This window comes from Hylobates moloch, unplaced genomic scaffold (genome assembly GCF_009828535.3).
Source record: "Hylobates moloch isolate HMO894 unplaced genomic scaffold, HMol_V3 SCAFFOLD_1, whole genome shotgun sequence".
Taxonomy (NCBI): Eukaryota; Metazoa; Chordata; class Mammalia; order Primates; family Hylobatidae; genus Hylobates; species Hylobates moloch.
This window is the reverse complement of record NW_026652276.1, coordinates 60,833,019-60,851,536: the sequence shown is the minus strand read 5'-3', so window position 1 is coordinate 60,851,536 and position 18,518 is coordinate 60,833,019. Positions and strand designations below refer to the sequence as shown.

The window sequence follows — 18,518 nt, the reverse complement described above, 5'->3', positions numbered from 1 at the left end:
AGCCTGACCAACATGGTGAAACCCCGTCTCTACCACAAATATAAAACTTAGCTGGGCATGGTGGTGTGGGCCTGTAATCCCACCTACTTGGGAGGCTGAGGCAGAAGAATCACTTGAACGTAGGCAGAGGTTGCAGTGAGCAGAGATTACGCCACTGCACTCCAGCCTGGGTGACACAGCAAGGCTCTAACTAAAAAAAAAAAAAAAAAAAAAGTGTGAAACTATAGGGTTTTACAACCATACCTATGTACTTCAAAGACTCACAATTTCAGAAATTCACATATTTCAAGGATCATTTTCCTAATAATCAGGTAAAAATAGCTGCCAAAATAATATGGCTTGTAATAGTTACTGTTTCTCTTTAAAGCAAATCACTTATGTGGAAATATATATCTTCACATATTCTCATTTTTAATATTTGTATAAAAGTGTCATATTTTTAAATCCATATCTACAGATCTATTTCAATCAATGAGCATAGGCAGATATGCAAACAAATGTCAGGAAGATCTAAAGATCATAACTTTAGAAAGTCTGCTGCCATAATATCAAGAAGGCTAAACTCTCAAATTTCATTTCTTTTCATTCTGAAGAACAGCCTGAGTATGTAATTTTATCCTTAATTTATTTCACATTGCAATATAACACTACATTTCCTATTTTATCTTTGTGGTTACATATACATAACCACTAATTCATCATTCAAAACAGGCCAATCTATATTAATCCTGGTGGATGCTTTTCAAAATTTGGATGAAACAGATTGGAAAAAAAAAAGATTAATATATTCAGAAGAAAATAAAACCTTCTTATGAGGCAGGACTCGATGTCAATTCTTGTAGCATCTTTTTCTACATGATTAATAGCTTTGCAAATAAGTAACAAAAAGAATTTACTATACCTGATTTTTTACACTGGCATATCTTTTCAGGTGTTTTATAAACTCTGGCCGAGAAGTGTTTCGGGCAATTATAAGAGCCATACTTCCATTATTTAATCTGAAATTAAATATTTCTATTAGACATTAAGAAGTTTACTAAGAGATTATACCAAAAATTATGACATACTGTTCCTTATAACAAGTATACTGTTCACTGAAAGTATTGGACAAGATAGATAAATCACCATGTTACATTTACCTAAAATTCATAAACCGTATCTTGCTATTATTTTTTAAATGATGCAGGCTTTCAAATGAGTTTTATTAAGTCATTGGCTTCCTTCTCAATAAGCTCTTACATTACAGCATTTTACAAAACAAACCATCAAGCATCCTACTCACATATCAAGACATAATTTAAAATACAATGTAATTAGAAATTCTAAATGTGAAACTATATTGTTAAAAGAGGTATTATAGAAGAATTAATATGCACAAGTGGTGTAATAAATAGCTCAACATTTTCTAAAATCTAAAGTGTGATTTAAATATTTATTTATAGACAGAAGGTCTAAGTGACATAGGAAATGAAATAAATCAAAGTGGCCTTTGGATGGATGAAATGGAGTGAACAAATGCTGCCACACATGTTCAGTCAAATGACTGAACATTTTAATCTTGCATAACTGTTCCATCCAATATAAGAGACTGAAAATTCAGAGGTGTGATTTAGTGCCAAAACAGCCACTCGCAAATGCATCAAGCTATAGAATGCAGTTTGAAGAAATACATACAAATGACTTCTAGCTTGATTTCAGTGCAAACATGAAGTTAATCTAAAAATAACAACAAAACGAAAAAAGAGCCCTTAGTATCTTACGGAAACTCAGGTCAGAGCTGTAAGGGACCTTAGAGATTATCTCATCATTCTCTCATTTCACGTAGAAGGAAAAGACAACTTCAAGTTTAAGTGATTTGTTCAAAGGCACACAGAGAAAAAATGGTCATCAGCACCAATACTCCAAGTGCTCAGTATGCTTTCCACCATGCTTCTTCTTCCCAATTCAAAATAAACAGCACCAAAACTTTCATGGTAGTGTTACTGTGCATCTTTTTTTTAATTGCATAATTTTATAAACATTAAAAGCATTATCCTATGCCTGCTTTGCAATATTTACTTGAAATAGAAACACAACTTACATGGCTGGCACTGCTTTAAATGTCTCACATATATGAACACATTTAATCTTAGAATACTTAGAATATAAGAATATTAGTTCCTATTGGCAGTTTGCACTGAGATATTTTAACATAAATTATTATTTATCATGGTGGGGGAAAAAGAAGAAAGTGAAATCTCCTGTTCAATCGTCCTGAATCATCAGAAGCTACATCTCTGAAAAATCTCTGATCAAATGAGTCTTGATCAAAAGGTCTTTGCAAAGATGGCATGTTATGATTATAAACCACAGAAGAAATCTCTAATTAGTCATCCTTCTCTGAAAAATTTAATACTGATTAAGCCTGCAGAGTCAACAGTGGAATTCTAGTCAAGCTGAACATTTACAGAGTGGCTTTGAAAGAGCTATGAATCGATTGTTCCCAGAAGAGCAGGTCTACCCTCCCAAGAAGGTCCTTAAACAAATAGGGTTAGATAAACATTGTCTCAAGTCCTGCAGAACATAGCTCCTTGGTCAGCTAGCCACGTCTTCAAGTTTAGTCAGGGAAACTACATTACGAAAGCACACACCTATCTAGGATTTCTGAGGGTGTGGGAGAAAACCACCAGCTCGATTTCTAAATCACACAAGGTTCAAAATACTCAAGTTTTAGCACTAGATGTAATTAATGAGGATCTTGCCATCTGGGTTTTTAATATCAAAGTTTGCAGTTTCTCTTTTTTCTTCTCTAACTTTGAATATTTCCCTGTTATTGGCTATATTTCACAACACTCATGATCCTTTCTCCTACACTCTACAGGATTGGATTCAGGAAAGAAATATTTTCAGCCCCATAATGGACAGCTGCTTAAGAAGAATGTGCAAGCAAAGGAATGTCTATATCCTATGGATAAAAAGATATATATAAGATGTCTCATATTTTATTCAATTGAAAATGTGGGCAGGAGATTGATATGCACTACTATTCACATTACATAGAACTGAAATGTTTCTTTTGACTAAAGGTATCTGATATGGTTTGGCTTTGTGTTCCCACCCAAATCTCATCTTGTAGCTCTCATAATTCCCATGTGTTGTGGGAGAGACCTGGTGGGAGATAACTGAATCATGGGGGTGGGTCTTTCCTGTGCTGCTCTCATGGTAATGAATAAGTCTCATGAGATCTGATGGTTTTAAAATAGGAGTTTCCCTGCACAAGCTCTCTTGTCTGCTGCCATGTGAGATGTGCCTTTCATCTTCCACCATGATTGTGGAGCCTCCCCAGCAACGTGGAACTGTAAATCCATTAAACCTCTTTCTTTTGTAAATTACCCAGTCTCGGGTATGTCTTTATCAGCAGCATGAAAACAGACTAATACAGTATCAAATATACATATGTGTGATTTTCATGCTAAGGATATTTATGTTTGCATTAAAGTTGGAAAGCAAAGACATTCACAAGAAATATCAGTATTTAATATAATGTTCTCCACAACTAAATGAATAAATCAAGCAAAGTAGGCATAAAATTCTATCAATAAAACTTAGGAAATATTATTTTAGCCTCAGTGACATTAAATAGTCAATGATTATCTGATAATTATTCCAGTTCAACAGTTGTTCTCAACCTACTGTGATGACAAATCCCTTAGAATCTCTAATATACAAAGATAAACTACCTGTTAAGTTTCTAGCTAACCAACAGTTAATTGGATATCCTGGGAAAAAATGGTCTATAAGAAATGTATCAACAATTCAATAAAAATGCTTACTAACCTGGTATTAGGTGCCAAGCCTCTAGGTGCCACTGAACACAGGCAAGGAATTGCCATAATGCTGACATTCAAGAACTGACCCTGGATCATTTGCCATTGATCATTACAGTCTAAAGGTAACAAAAATGATTGGTTATTTTCCCTCACCAGAGCAAAACGTCAACAGAACCTGGCACAGTTCTCAAGGAGATACTTTTCGACTCACCAGATTTGGGAGATCCCTGTGCCCTCCTAAAAGAAAGAAAACAAAACAAAGACATAAAACAGCTAACATGTGCACACACACAAATCTATTAAATACGAGAAAATTAGAGAACTCATCATTACATATGTTAAATACTTTCTTCGATTAGATAGTAAGTAAAAACGTGTATAATTTTGTTGCTGCTAACATAATGTGTTGATTCATTTAAAGGTAAACTAGTATTATACGGAACAATAATGTACTATTTCTTCAAAGACTATAACCCTTCTTTAATATGGCTTTAATATTTGTATTACACACTAGGCCAAAATTATCATGAGGGACAAAACTGTGTGTTTTGTTCATTTTTTGGTGGATTGTTGTATTCAAAGTGCCTGGCATATAGTAGGCACTCAAAAGAAAAGAGAAAGGGAAAATGAAAGAAAGGGAAAAAAATACAGGAAAGAAAGGGGAAGGGAAGGGAAAAAGAGAACGGAAGGAGGGAGGGAGGGAGAGAGAGGGGGAAGGAAGGGAAGAAAGAAGGAAGGAAAAAGAGAAAAGGCTGAGCGAGTGGTTGTTTGCTTACTAGGACCTGTAAGAGTCTGTGATTCTATATTCTTTACTACTATGTTAGAAAAATAACCAAAGATCCTAAGTCTGATCAATTGTTTGTCAGAATGTTTTATGCTCTAAAGAAAGATATAGGTTATCTGTATTACACTGAGCTTTTACCTACCTTTCTTGCACATCATCAGAGCTGTTAAATGGTAAAAATGATATTTCACAGTCTTCTGCCCTAAAATGTAATGAAATCTGTTATTAACAGTCACTGAACCTGGGATACAAAATTTTTGGCTTAAGAAAAAGACTTACTTAAGGTTTGCCAGCGCCTTAACAACAGCAAAATCTCTCCGTTGGTTAGGGGACATCCATCGATATTTTTCTGCCAGAGCCAAAGTTCTTCCACCAAAGCCAAACATGGCTGAGAATCCAAAGCGAAGAAGCTTGCCAGCGGTGCTGAAGGTGCAGACGTCGACCAGCTGTACATGCCCTTGAATATTACATTAAATATTAGTCAGTGAGTACAGTAGGACTTGTATCAAAACAGCAAACATAAAAGAGCATATTTATTGGCTTATAGGAGAATATCTGAAGGTACTGTAGACCATGAACATCCTCACTTTCTCTTCAGTTCCTTTTACCTATGACTACAACTATTACCATTTTTAACTTGTTCAGGTACTAGTGAAGAAACACAGAGTGCTAAATTTTTCAGCTTATTGCTATTTCCTATAAAACATGGTCAAAGAAACAAAGTAGACAGGCAAGGTAAACTTAGATTTAACAGTAGTTTGGTGTTACATATACCTGAGCTTATATGCTTTCTACCAATTGGGATAATAAAATATCTTTAGACATATACTGGCTGAAACTTTTTTTCTGGTATGTTTTTTCATTAATAACACAATCCTAGTCCTAGAGTCTTGGTACAGTCCTACATCAGTGTTGGATATACTTAAGGAGTATTCATTAATGTTCTTTATCTGGTTATAAAATTATTATTTTGAGCACACTACATATTTTTTTTCTATAGAGATTACAATAAAACTTCATTTACTGCTCTTTACAAAGCAAGTATTTTGAAAAGACAGGCAATCCACATAGTAAAGCACTGCTTTTTGGTTTTTTAATCAAACATTTCTCTACTTTAAGAGACAAAGAATCTGCCCTTTCTTCAAGTCTGATGGAAATAAGATGGCCTTCCTTACATAAATCAAAATTTCCTTATAAAATATGAACTGCTTTGGAAGAATTCTTACCCATTATAATGTGCAATGTTGCAGTTATCACATGAGGAACTCCATGAAGAGAATGCGCCAATACATTGGTAGATCCTGCCAAAGCAATTTTAAAACATGCACTATTAGGGTAGAATGTGTTCAAATTAACACTTGCTCTTACTTTATATAAATGTCATTCTGCAATGTTCAGATGAAAAATAAATGAGAATTTATAAAATCATGAAAGTTAATGTGAATATTAGAAGTTTAAGTTCTTATTCACAGTATAGATGCACATCAAATGTCTACACATTTGTTGAATATTTAAAATACTTAGAAATTTAAAAATAGTTTATAGTAACTGCTTACAGCTTTTTTGATCATGAATGTCTATTTTCTACCTCCCAAATGCTAGCTATATCAAAGCCCACTCCATCCAACCTTAATGAATGGGTTTTTAGCTTCAATGCCAAAATGAAGATCAACAGCAAAAGGGTGCCTCTGGGGAGCAGAGACAAATGCATACATAAATAAAAGAGAAAATAATCCAAATAATAACTCAGAAAAATAAAATAACTAGAAACTACAAAAAATATGCTCTAAATACATTTAATGAATCTTAGAGGTAAGCTCTTAGCCAAATGAAAATCCCATTATCTGACAAATGTCTCCTACATTGAAGAAAATGTTTAATTCAATTGTATTTTCCATGTATGAAGATTTGTATTTGAAACATTATGATTTCTGATTTTCATGATTATTAAAATTTAGGACACACCTGGATTTTCCCCACCAGTCCACACAGGCAAAGAGCTCCCTAAGTCAGGCCCCTTTAATGTTTATGTGTGACTGAAATCTGAGATACAGGGGACAATACCAGCTAGCCTCTCCCATTCCCAGGAGGCTAGAGAATTTAAAATTATTAAGAACAGAATGAATGAAGCTACAATTTTTCTTGAATTAAAGAATATAATAAGTAAGTCCAATAATAGCCAAGAGCTGTGAAACCATGGATGTGGTGTGTTCCGGTTATCAAGGAAAAGACCAGTCCTCTGGATTTTGTTAATCAGAAGCATTTCTATGTGATCATACATAATTGCTTCAATTTGTGTTACTCTGAACTCATATGTACTTGGGTTGTTAATTGGAGAAGCTGAAGTGGCTTAGCCATTATCAACCAGGAGGTCATTAAAATCATAATTTTTTAGGTAGCTAAGAATAAGCATAATTATTATTAATTATAAATAAGCACAATTACTTCTGGTAATACCAATGCAAAGAAAAGTTTATTTTAACTAACTGGCAAACTGGTTCCAACTGATTCACCAAAAGGCAAGTTATGCTGTGACCCTTGTTACTCAAAATATGGCCTACTGTCAAACAGGAATGACAATACTTGAGTGCTTATTAAAATGACTCTCGAGGTGGAGCCAAGATGGCTGAATAGGAACAGCTCCGGTCTACAGCTCCCAGCATGAGCGACGCAGAAGACGGGTGATTTCTGCATTTCCATCTGAGGTACTGGGTTCATCTCACTAGGGAGTGCCAAACAGTGGGTGCAGGACAGTCGGTTTAGCGCACCACGTGTGAGCCAAAGCAGGGTGAGGCATTGTCTCACTCGGGAGGCGCAAGGGGTCAGGGAGCTCCCTTTCCTAGTCAAAGAAAGGGATGACAGACGGCACCTGGAAAATCAGGTCACTCCTACCCTAATACTGTGCTTTTCCAATGGGCTTGGAAAACGGCACACCAGGAGATTGTGTACCGCACCTGGCTCAGAGGGTCCTACACCCATGGAGTCTCGCTGATTGCTAGCACAGCAGTCTGAGATCAAACTGCAAGGCGGCAGCAAGGCTGGGGGAGGGGCTCCCACCATTGCCCAGGCTTGCTTAGGTAAACAAAGCAGCCAGGAAGCTCGAACTTGGTGGAGCCCACCACAGCTCAAGGAGGCCTGCCTGCCTCTGTAGGCACCACCTCTGGGGGCAGGGCACAGACAAACAGTCAGCAGTAACCTCTGCAGACTTAAATGTCCCTGTCTGACAGCTTTGAAGAGAGTAGTGGTTCTCCCAGCACGCAGCTGGAGATCTGAGAACAGGCAGACTGCCTCCTAAAGTGGGTCCCTGACCCCTGAGCAGCCTAACTGGGAGGCACCCCCCACTAGGGACAGACTGACACCTCACTCGGCCGGGTACTCTGAGAGAAAACTTCCAGAGGAACGATCAGACAGCTGAATTTGCGGTTCATGAAAATCCACTGTTCTGCAGCCACCGCTGCTGACACCCAGGCAAACAGGGTCTGGAGTGGACCTCTAGCAAACTCCAACAGACCTGCAGCTGAGGGTCCTGTCTGTTAGAAGGAAAACTAACAAATAGAAAGGACATCCACACCAAAAACCCATCTGTACATTACCATTATCAAAGACCAAAACTAGAAAAAACTACAAAGATGGGGAGAAAACAGAGCAGAAAAACTGGAAACTCTAAAATGCAAAGCGCCTCTCCCCCTCCAAAGGAACACAGTTCCTCACCAGCAATGGAACAAAGCTGGACGGAGAATGACTTTGACCAGTTGAGAGAAGAAGGCTTCAGACGATCAAACTACTCCAAGCTACAGGAGGAAATTCAAACCAATGGCAAAGAAGTTAAAAACTTTGAAAAAAAATTAGATGAATGTATAACTAAAATGACCAATGCAGAGAAGTGCTTCAAGGAGCTGATGGAGCTGAAAGCCAAGTTTCAAGAACTACGTGAAGAATATAGAAGCCTCAGTAGCCGATGCGATCAACTGGAAGAAAGGTATCAGTGATGGAAAATGAAATGAATGAAATGAAGAGAGAAGGGAAGTTTAGAGAAAAAAGAATAAAAAGAAACGAACAAAGCCTCCAAGAAATATGGGACTATGTGAAAAGACCAAACCTACGTCTGATTGGTGTACCTGAAAGTGACGGGGAGAATGGAACCAAGCTGGAAAACACTCTGCAAGATATTATCCAGGAGAACTTCCCCAATCTAGCAAGGCAGGCCAACATTCAGATTCAGGAAATACAGAGAATGCCACAAAGATACTCCTCGAGAAGAGCAACCCCAAGACACATAATTGTCAGATTCACCAAAGTTGAAATAAAGGAAAAAATGTTAAGGGCAGCCAGAGAGAAAGGTCGGGTTACCCACAAAGGGAAGCCCATCAGACTAACAGCTGATCTCTCAGCAGAAACTCTACAAGCCAGAAGAGAGTGGGGGCCAATATTCAACATTCTTAAAGAATTTTCAACTCAGAATTTCATATCCAGCCAAAATAAACTTCATAAGTGAAGGAGAAACAAAATACTTTACAGACAAGCAAATGCTGAGAGATTTTGTCACCACCAGGCCTGCCCTAAAAGAGCTCCTGAAGGAAGCACTAAACATGGAAAGGAACGACCGGTACCAGCCACTGAAAAAACATGCCAAATTGTAAAGACCATTGAGGCTAGGAAGAAACTGCATCAACTAACGAGCAAAATAACCAGCTAACATCATAATGACAGGATCAAATTCACATATAACAATATTAACTTTAAATGTAAATGGGCTAAATGCTCCAATTAAAAGACACAGACTGGCAAATTGGATAAAGAGTCAAGAACCATCAGTGTGCTGTATTCAGGAAACCCATCTCACGTGCACAGACACACATAAACTCAAAATAAAGAGATGGAGGAAGATCTACCAAGCAAATGGAAAACAAAAAAAGGCAGGGGTTGCAATCCTAGTCTCTGATAAAATAGACTTTAAACCAATAAAGATCAAAAGAGACAAAGAAGGCCATTACATAATGGTAAAGGGATCAATTCAACAAGAAGAGCTAACTATCCTAAATATATATGCACCCAACACAGGAGCACCCACATTCATAAAGCAAGTCCTGAGTGACCTACAAAGAGACTTAGACTCCCACACAATAATAATGGGAGATTTTAACACCCCACTGTCAACATTAGACAGATCAACGAGACAGAAAGTTAACAAGGATACCCAGGAATTGAACTGAGCTCTGCACCAAGCAGACCTAATAGACATCTCCAGAACTCTCCACCCCAAATCAACAGAATATACATTTTTTTTTAGCACCACACCACACCTATTCCAAAATTGACCACATAGTTGGAAGTAAAGCTCTCCTCAGCAAATGTAAAAGAACAGAAATTATAACAAACTGTCTCTCAGACCACAGTGCAATCAAACTAGAACTCAGGATTAAGAAACTCACTCAAAACCACTCAACCACATGGAAACTGAATAACCTGCTCCTGAGTGATTACTGGGTACATAACAAAATGAAGGCAGAAATAAAGATGTTCTTTGAAACCAACGAGAACAAAGACACAACATACCAGAATCTCTGGGAAACATTCAAAGCAGTGTGTAGAGGGAAATTTATAGCACTGAATGCCCACAAGAGAAAGCAGGAAAGATCCAAAATCGGCATGCTAACATCACAATTAAAAGAACTAGAAAAGCAAGAGCAAACACATTCAAAAGCTAGCAGAAGGCAAGAAATAACTAAAATCAGAGCAGAACTGAAGGAAATAGAGACACAAAAAAACCTTCAAAAAATGAATGAATCCAGGAGCTGGTTTTTTGAAAAGATCAACAAAATTGATAGACCACTAGCAAGACAAAGAGGAAGAGAGAAGAATCAAATAGATGCAATAAAAAATGATAAAGGGGATATCACCACCGATCCCACAGAAATACAATCTACCATCAGAGAATATTACAAACACCTCTATGCAAATAAACTAGAAAATCTAGAAGAAATGGATAAATTTCTTGACAAATACACCCTCCCAAGACTAAACCAGGAAGGAGCTGAATCTCTGAATAGACCAATAACAGGCTCTGAAATTGTGGCAATAATCAATAGCTTACCAACCAAAAAAGGTCCAGGACCAGATGGATGCACAGCCGAATTCTACCAGAGGTACAAGGAGGAACTGGTACCATTCCTTCTGAAACTATTCCAATCAATAGAAAAAGAGGGAATCCTCCCTAACACATTTTATGAGGCCAGCATCATCCTGACACCAAAGCCTGGAAGAGACACAACCAAAAAACAGAATTTCAGAACAATATCCTTGATGAACATTGATGCAAAAATCCTCAATAAAATACTGGCAAACCGAATCCAGCAGCACATCAAAAAGCTCATGGGATGTGAAGGACCTCTTCAAGGAGAACTACAAACCACTGCTCAATGAAATAAAAGAGGATATAAACAAATGGAAGAACATTCCATGCTCATGGGTTGGAAGAATCAATATCGTGAAAATGGCCATACTGCCCAAGGTAATTTATAGATTCAATGCCATCCCCATCAAGCTACCAATGACTTTCTTCACAGAATTGGAAAAAACTACTTTAAAGTTCATATGGAGCCCGCATCGCCAAGTCAATCCTAAGCCAAAAGAAGAAAGCTGGAGGCATCACGCTACCTGACTTCAAACTATACTACAAAGCTACAGTAACCAAAACAGCATGGTACTGGTACCAAAACAGAGATATAGATCAATGGAACAGAACAGAGCTCTCAGAAATAATGCCGCAGATCTACAACTATCTGATCTTTGACAAACCTGACAAAAACAAGAAATGGGGAAAGGATTCTCTATTTAATAAATGGTGCTGGGAAAACTGGCTAGCCATATGTAGAAAGCTGAAACTAGATACCTTCCTTACACCTTATACAAAAATTAATTCAAGATGGATTAAAGACTTACATGTTAGACCTAAAACCATAAAAACCCTAGAAGAAAACCTAGGCAATACCATTCAGGACATAGGCATGGGCAAGGACTTCATGTCTAAAACACCAAAAGCAATGGCAACAAAAGCCAAAATTGACAAATGGGATCTAATTAAACTAAAGAGCTTCTGCACAGCAAAAGAAACTACCATCAGAGTGAACAGGCAACCTACAAAATGGGAGATAATTTTTGCAATCTACTCATCTGACACAGGGCTAATATCCAGAATCTCCAATGAACTCAAACAAATTTACAAGAAAAAAACAAACAACCCCATCAAAAAGTGGGCGAAGGACATGAACAGATACTTCTCAAAAGAAGACATTTATGCAGCCAGAAAACACATGAAAAAATGCCCATCATCACTGGCCATCAGAGAAATGCAAATCAAAACCACAATGACATACTATCTCACACCAGTTAAAATGGCCATCGTTAAAAAGTCAGGAAACAACAGGTGCTGGAGAGGATGTGGAGAAATAGGAACACTTTTACACTGTTGGTGGGACTGTAAAATAGTTCAACTATTGTGGAAGTCAGTGTGGCGATTCCTCAGGGATCTAGAACTAGAAATACTATTTGACCCAGCCATCCCATTACTGGGTATATGCCCAAAGGACTATAAATCATGCTGCTATAAAGACACATGCACACATATGTTTATTATGGCACTATTCACAATAGCAAAGACCTGGAACCAACCCAAATGTCCAACAACAATAGACTGGATTAAGAAAATGTGGCACATATACACCATGGAATACTATGCAGCCATAAAAAATGATGAGTTCCTGTCCTTCGTAGGGACATGGATGAAACTGGAAACCATGATTCTCAGCAAACTATCACAAGGACAAAGAACCAAACACCGCATGTTCTCACTCATAGGTGGGAATTGAACAATGAGAACTCACGGACACAGGAAGGGGAACATCACACTCTGGGGACTGTTGTGGGGTGGGGGTAGGGGGGAGGGACAGCATTAGGAGATATACCTAATGCTAAATGACGAGTTAATGGGTACAGCACACCAACATGGCACATGGATACATACGTAACAAACCTGCACATTGTGCACATGTACCCTAAAACTTAAAGTATAATAATAATTTAAAAATAATAAAAATAAAATAAAATAAAATGACTCTCATGATTTGAGAAACAATGGCTTGTTCCTCAAGAAGATAATAATACCCATTCTCACCACTGTCATTAAAATAGTACTGGAAGTTCTAGCCAGAGCAATTAGGCAAGAGAAAGAAATAAAAGGCTTGCAAATTGTAAAGACAGAAGCTAAATTGCCTTTGTTCGCAGGCATGATCTTATTTATTTAGGAAACCCTAAAGGCTCCATGAATGAATTGTCAGAGCTAATAAACAAACTCAGTTAAGTTGCAGGACACAAAATCAACATACAAAAATCAGTAGCATTTCTGTACACTTAACAACTATCTGAAAAAGAAACCAAGAAAACAATCCCTGCACAGCAAAATAAACCATCATCAGAGTGAACAGGCAACCTACAGAATGGGAGAGCATTTTTACAATGTACCTGTCTGACAAAGGTCTAACATCCAGAGTCTACAAGGAACTTAAACATATTTACAAGAAAAAAAAAATTCCATCAAAAGTGGGCAAATGATATGAACACACACTTCTCAAAAGAAGACATTTACATGGCCAACAAACATATGAAAAAAAAACTAAATATCACTGATCATCAGAGAAATGCAAATCAAAACCACACTCACACCAGTCAGAATGGCGATTAATAAAAGTCAGGAAACAACAGATGCTGGCAAGGCTGTGGAGAAATGGGAATACTTTTACACTGTTGGTGTAATGAGGTATCTGGGGGGTGGGACCCAAGTCTAAACATAAAAGTTTTATACATCTTATACACATAGCCTGAAGATAATTTTATATAATATTTAAAATATTTTTCTATATGAAACAAAGGTTTGACTGCACTTTGACTGCTACCCATCACACGAGGTGTGGAATTTTCCAGTTGGGGCATCATGCTGGCACTCAAAATTTTCTAATTTTGTAGCATTTTAGATTTTAAGTCTTCAGATTAGGGACAATCAGCTTGTTTATATACACAATGGAATACTATTTGGCATTAAAGAGTTCCTGTCATGTACAATACGTGGATGAACCTGGAGGACATTATGCTAGGTGAAATAAGACAGACACAGAAAGACAAATACCACATGATCTTACTTTAATGTAGAATCTGAAAAACTTCAACTCATAAAAGCAAAGAGTAAAATAGTGGTTACTTGGGCTAATGGGTGGGAAGGATTGGGGAGATACTGGTCCAGGACATAAAATTTCAGTTAAAAGGAATAAATTCAAGAGATCTGTTATACAACCTGGTGACTATAGTTGATATGGTTAGGCTTTGTGTCCCTACCCAAATCTCATCTTGAATTTTCATCCCCATAATCCCCACATGTCAAGGGAGAGACCAGGTAGGAGTAATTGAATCATGGGGGTGGTTTCCCCCATGCTGTTCTTGTGATAGTGAGTGAGTTCTCATGAGATCTGATGGTTTTATAAGGGGCTCTTCCCCACTTCACTCAGCATTTCTCCTTCCTGCCACCTTGTGAAGAATGTGCCTTGCTTCTCCTTTGCCTTCCACCATGGTTGTAAGTTTCTTGAGGCCTCCCCAGCCATGCTGAACTACGAGTCAATTAAACCTCTTTCCTTTATAAATTACCCAGTCCTGGGTGATTTCCTTATAGCAGCATAAGAACAGGCTAAAACAATAGTAACAATGCATTATATACTTGGAAATTTCCAACGGAGATTTTAAGTGTTCTCAATGTAAAATCAGTATATGATCATTATGTCAATTTTATGCATGTTTATCTTTATTTAGCCATTTCACAATGTATACATGTTTCAAAACATCACATTGTACACAATAAATATATAAAATTTTTGTCCATTTAAAAATAAGGATAATAGGTATTAAAACTAATAGAAGTATTAATGGAAGTAAAAATATTATTTTTAAAATGTTGTCTCTCAGGCACCATTCCAGACACACTGAATCAGAGTCTGCAATTTATTAGATCCCCAGGTGGTTTGTATGCACAGTGACTTGGTGAGAAACTCCTCTGGAATGCATGGTCCAAGCAGCATCATTACCTGGGAGCTTGTTAAAAACGTACATTCCTGGGTTCTACCTCCAACTCATGGAATCAGAATGTGTTTGGAGGAGGGAGGACCCAGGTATCTCTGTTTTAGCAAGTTCATAAGGTGAGTCCATGGACCCTAAGTTTTGAGAACAAGTAGTGTAGAAACCTGTTACTCAGTGGATCTTTACCCAGGTCTTTCCAATGATCTTGTGGCCTTCTACAGCCTGCCCTTTGACCATCTAATTGCTAATAAATCTGGAATGGACTGGGAGAAAAGGAAGAAACAAGTCAATCCATTGTGCTTCCCAATCAGATTTGTGGTAAAGATTTTGGAGGAGGCCACATAATTAGAGTGAGATATTTAGGATTATCGATGGATTACAGTACTCCATAAAACAGATTTCCTCCATTACCATGGTTAATTATGAGTAGACCATAAAAGCATTCCTCTAGAAAGGCTATTAAAAAACATAATATAATGTCATGTGCAATAGAGAATGACACATATCATGACTTAAGAAAATAAAGATCATTTATTCCCTGTGAGTTTGAAGTATGCTGCGTATGCCCAAGTACAAATTTTTTTTTAGAATGCTAGAGATGGCTTTAAAAATTGTTTATGTCTTCTCAGGCTTTGCAACTTTTCTCTAATTCTGTAGAAGTTGGCGGTGATAACAGACATGACTAGAAGTCAGAAAATTATTTTAGTCATTGACTACTCATTAATCTGTATCTTAGTCTTTAAATGTGGTTTTTGACACTCTGAAGAAAAAAGGAAAGTTTATGAGAAAGTATATGTAAAATTGCAAAATGATAGCTTGTTCTATATTTTGTTGGGATAATCTGAAAGATGGATTACATTTTGTTTCAGGAAACTGTACTCTATTTGAAAAGATGTCTACATGCCAAAAGAACATGCTGCTCACATAAATAACAATGGTGTAATTTCAATGTTCTCACAAAAGCTATAAATGTTCTACCTCAAGGTAAACATTTTAATTAGCTGGAAAGTTATTTTTCTTAACACTACCAGAAACTTTGCCCACCACTCCCTCCCGAGAGCTGCTAAAATGTTCCAAATACAAAAAAGTAAGGACAGAAGTAGCAGTTCATGTAAAGAATTACTGATGAAATACCAGGGAGAAACTATGGAGGCAAAAAAAAAAAAAAAAAAAAATTGTCCTTGAAAGTGCAAGCACTTCTGCAGAACAATTAACTTAATTAACCAGATACCATGAATATTCATAAGGCTGTTAATGTCTCCCACATCCAAACAGATAAATGTGATGTAATGACTTCCTAGTCAAGCATATCTAAAATTCTCATGAAAACGGCACCCACACTTTGGTTCTTTGCCTGAAATATCATAGAAATTAACAGTCCCTCGGCAATATTTTACTCTCCTCAAATTAATTGGAAAGCATGAATTTATTTATGCAAACTCTATAGGAAAATGTGGTTCACAGCCATCAGTATGTGGATTGAGCCTTGTTTTACAACAACTGGATTGCTTTTTTATTTTTATGTCCTCTCAGGCTTTTTTCTCCATTCCCCCTCCCCCTTTTAATCAGAGTCTCTCAGTATATAGCTCCTTAGCACCAGTTCCCATAGCAACAAACACCATTCCTAATGGCCAGCAGTTCAAATACAGGCTTCTCCACATCTGATCCATTTGAGTCTGACCATAATTCAGCGGCTTAGTCTGTTGGCTCAGTGGATTAATTTACTAAACACTCTCCCTCTGGGTGTCTCTCTTCAGGAGGCAAATGGCTTCAAAGGCACACTGTCTCCTCATGTTCAGCTTGAAAACTTCCTGCCTAGTTCTAGTTCCCATTCTCTATCAAAAGCCCTGACTAGGCATAGAGTCCTCATATTAAATATACCCCACACATGACTTTCCCCTCCTATTAGACGGAATTAGAATGTTGGAACTCCTATGCAATGACCAGAGTTTTGGCAGCACACTGTGTCTTCTAAACATGACATATTAAAATGGCATTACTACAAATATCCAAAGAATATATAAAATGCTCCCCAAATCAGAAATAGTCTTAAAAATTATAATAGTGATAAAACTCAATGCTATTCCTTTATAAAATCTGAATTGCATACTAAAACATAAGAATAACCACCAGTTTTTATAGCCAACCACCAAATTTATGTCAAAGGCACACCTGTAAGGACACCCATCTTTCTATTTCTGATGTATGGCAGTCAATGAATGACCTCAGGAATTTAAGTACTAATGAAGTGTCCTAAGCACATCCACTTTGCATGGAAGGAAATGTTGGAAAGTTTCCACAATTATAGTCAGAACTACTAAAGTAAAGCAAAAAGGTCAAGAAATAAAATGCCATGAAAAGATGGCCCAAAATGCATCATTTTTCTCTTTGAGTCAAAATCATCTTGTTGTCTTCTACTTAGAAACCATTTTAGGTTTTCCTATATACTCTAGAATTATCAGATTATATCTGAATATCTCTCTCCTTTTAAATTCTGACTTTTCTGAAAGACTTTACACTCTAAAAGGGCATTTGAATATCTTATGCTCTGTCAACTTACCAACAATACTAAGTACACTAAAATCCATACTAAATGAATAGGGTTATGAAAATATGATTTTTTTTCAACCATGTGCATTGTTTTCTATAATCATAGGGAAAAATATTTTCCTTTTTTCAGTGATAATGTGTGACTTTTTAAAATGAAAAAATAATTTCCTTCACTATCATTTATTTGTTCATTAATTTTGTGATAGCCTTTATACAATAAATTTCTCATATACATTTCAGTTGATTCTTCTAATAGCCCTGCGGGGATGGACATTATTAAACTTTTTTTTTTTTTTTGAGACAGCCTTGCTCTGTCACCCAGGCTGGAGTACAGTGGCACAATCTCAACTCACTGCAACCTCCTCCACCCGGGTTCAAGTTATCCTCCTGCCCCAGCCTCCCCAGTAGCTGGGATCCAGGTGCACACCACCATGCCCAGCTCATTTCTGTATTTTTAGTAGAGATAGGGTTTCACATGTTGGCCAGGCTGGTCTTCAACTCCTGATCTCAGGTGATACACCCACCTCGGACTCCCAAAGTGCCGGGATTACAGGTATGAGCCCCTGCACCCGGCCTTATTAAACCTTTTAAATGTGTAATCAAGACTAATAAAGGCTAATTACCCACCCAAAGTCAAGTACCAAACTGAAATTCAAGTCCAGTCTATCTTACTCTTAATGTCTCCTCTGCCAGGCTATTGAGTACTTCAAGTAATGCCATTTTGCCTAACTTTCCTTTATATATATATATTTGTATTATACTTTAAGTTCTAGGGTACATGTGCACAATGTGCAGGTTTGTTACATATGTATACATGTGCCATGTTGGTGTGCTGCACCCATTAACTCATCATTTACATTAGGTATTTCTCCTAATGCTATCCCTCCCCACTTCCCCCACCCCACAACAGTCCCCGGAGTGTGATGTTCCCCTTCCTGTGTCCAAGTGTTCTCATTGTTCAATTCTCACCTATAAGTGAGAATATGCGGTGTTTGGTTTTCTGTCCTCGTGATAGTTTGCTGAGAATCATGGTTTCCAGCTTCATCCATGTCCCTACAAAGGACATGAACTCATCATTTTTTATGGCTGCATAGTATTCCATGGTGTATATGTGCCACATTTTCTTAATACAGTCTATCATTGTTGGACATTTGGGTTGGTTCCAAGTCTTTGCTATTGTGAGTAGTGCCGCAATAAACATACGTGTGTATGTGCCTTTATAGCAGCATGATTTATGGTCCTTTGGGTATATACCC

The 18,518-nt window shown here is 37.3% G+C and overlaps 1 protein-coding gene across 5 annotated transcripts in view; it reads right to left on the bottom strand.

Moving 5' to 3' along the window:
* The window catches only part of CERKL (ceramide kinase like), a 130,494-nt gene that overhangs the window by 6,277 nt on the left and 105,699 nt on the right, over positions 1–18,518 (bottom strand). For all 5 annotated transcript variants that reach the window (XM_032755240.2, XM_032755244.2, XM_032755242.2 and 2 more), the window contains 6 exons: positions 5,820–5,894; positions 4,873–5,050; positions 4,736–4,795; positions 4,021–4,046; positions 3,817–3,925; positions 902–998 (listed from right to left, as the gene is read on the bottom strand). In XM_032755240.2, coding sequence (XP_032611131.1) covers positions 902–998; positions 3,817–3,925; positions 4,021–4,046; positions 4,736–4,795; positions 4,873–5,050; positions 5,820–5,894 — 545 coding nt within the window. The remainder of the gene's footprint in view (positions 1–901; positions 999–3,816; positions 3,926–4,020; positions 4,047–4,735; positions 4,796–4,872; positions 5,051–5,819; positions 5,895–18,518) is intronic.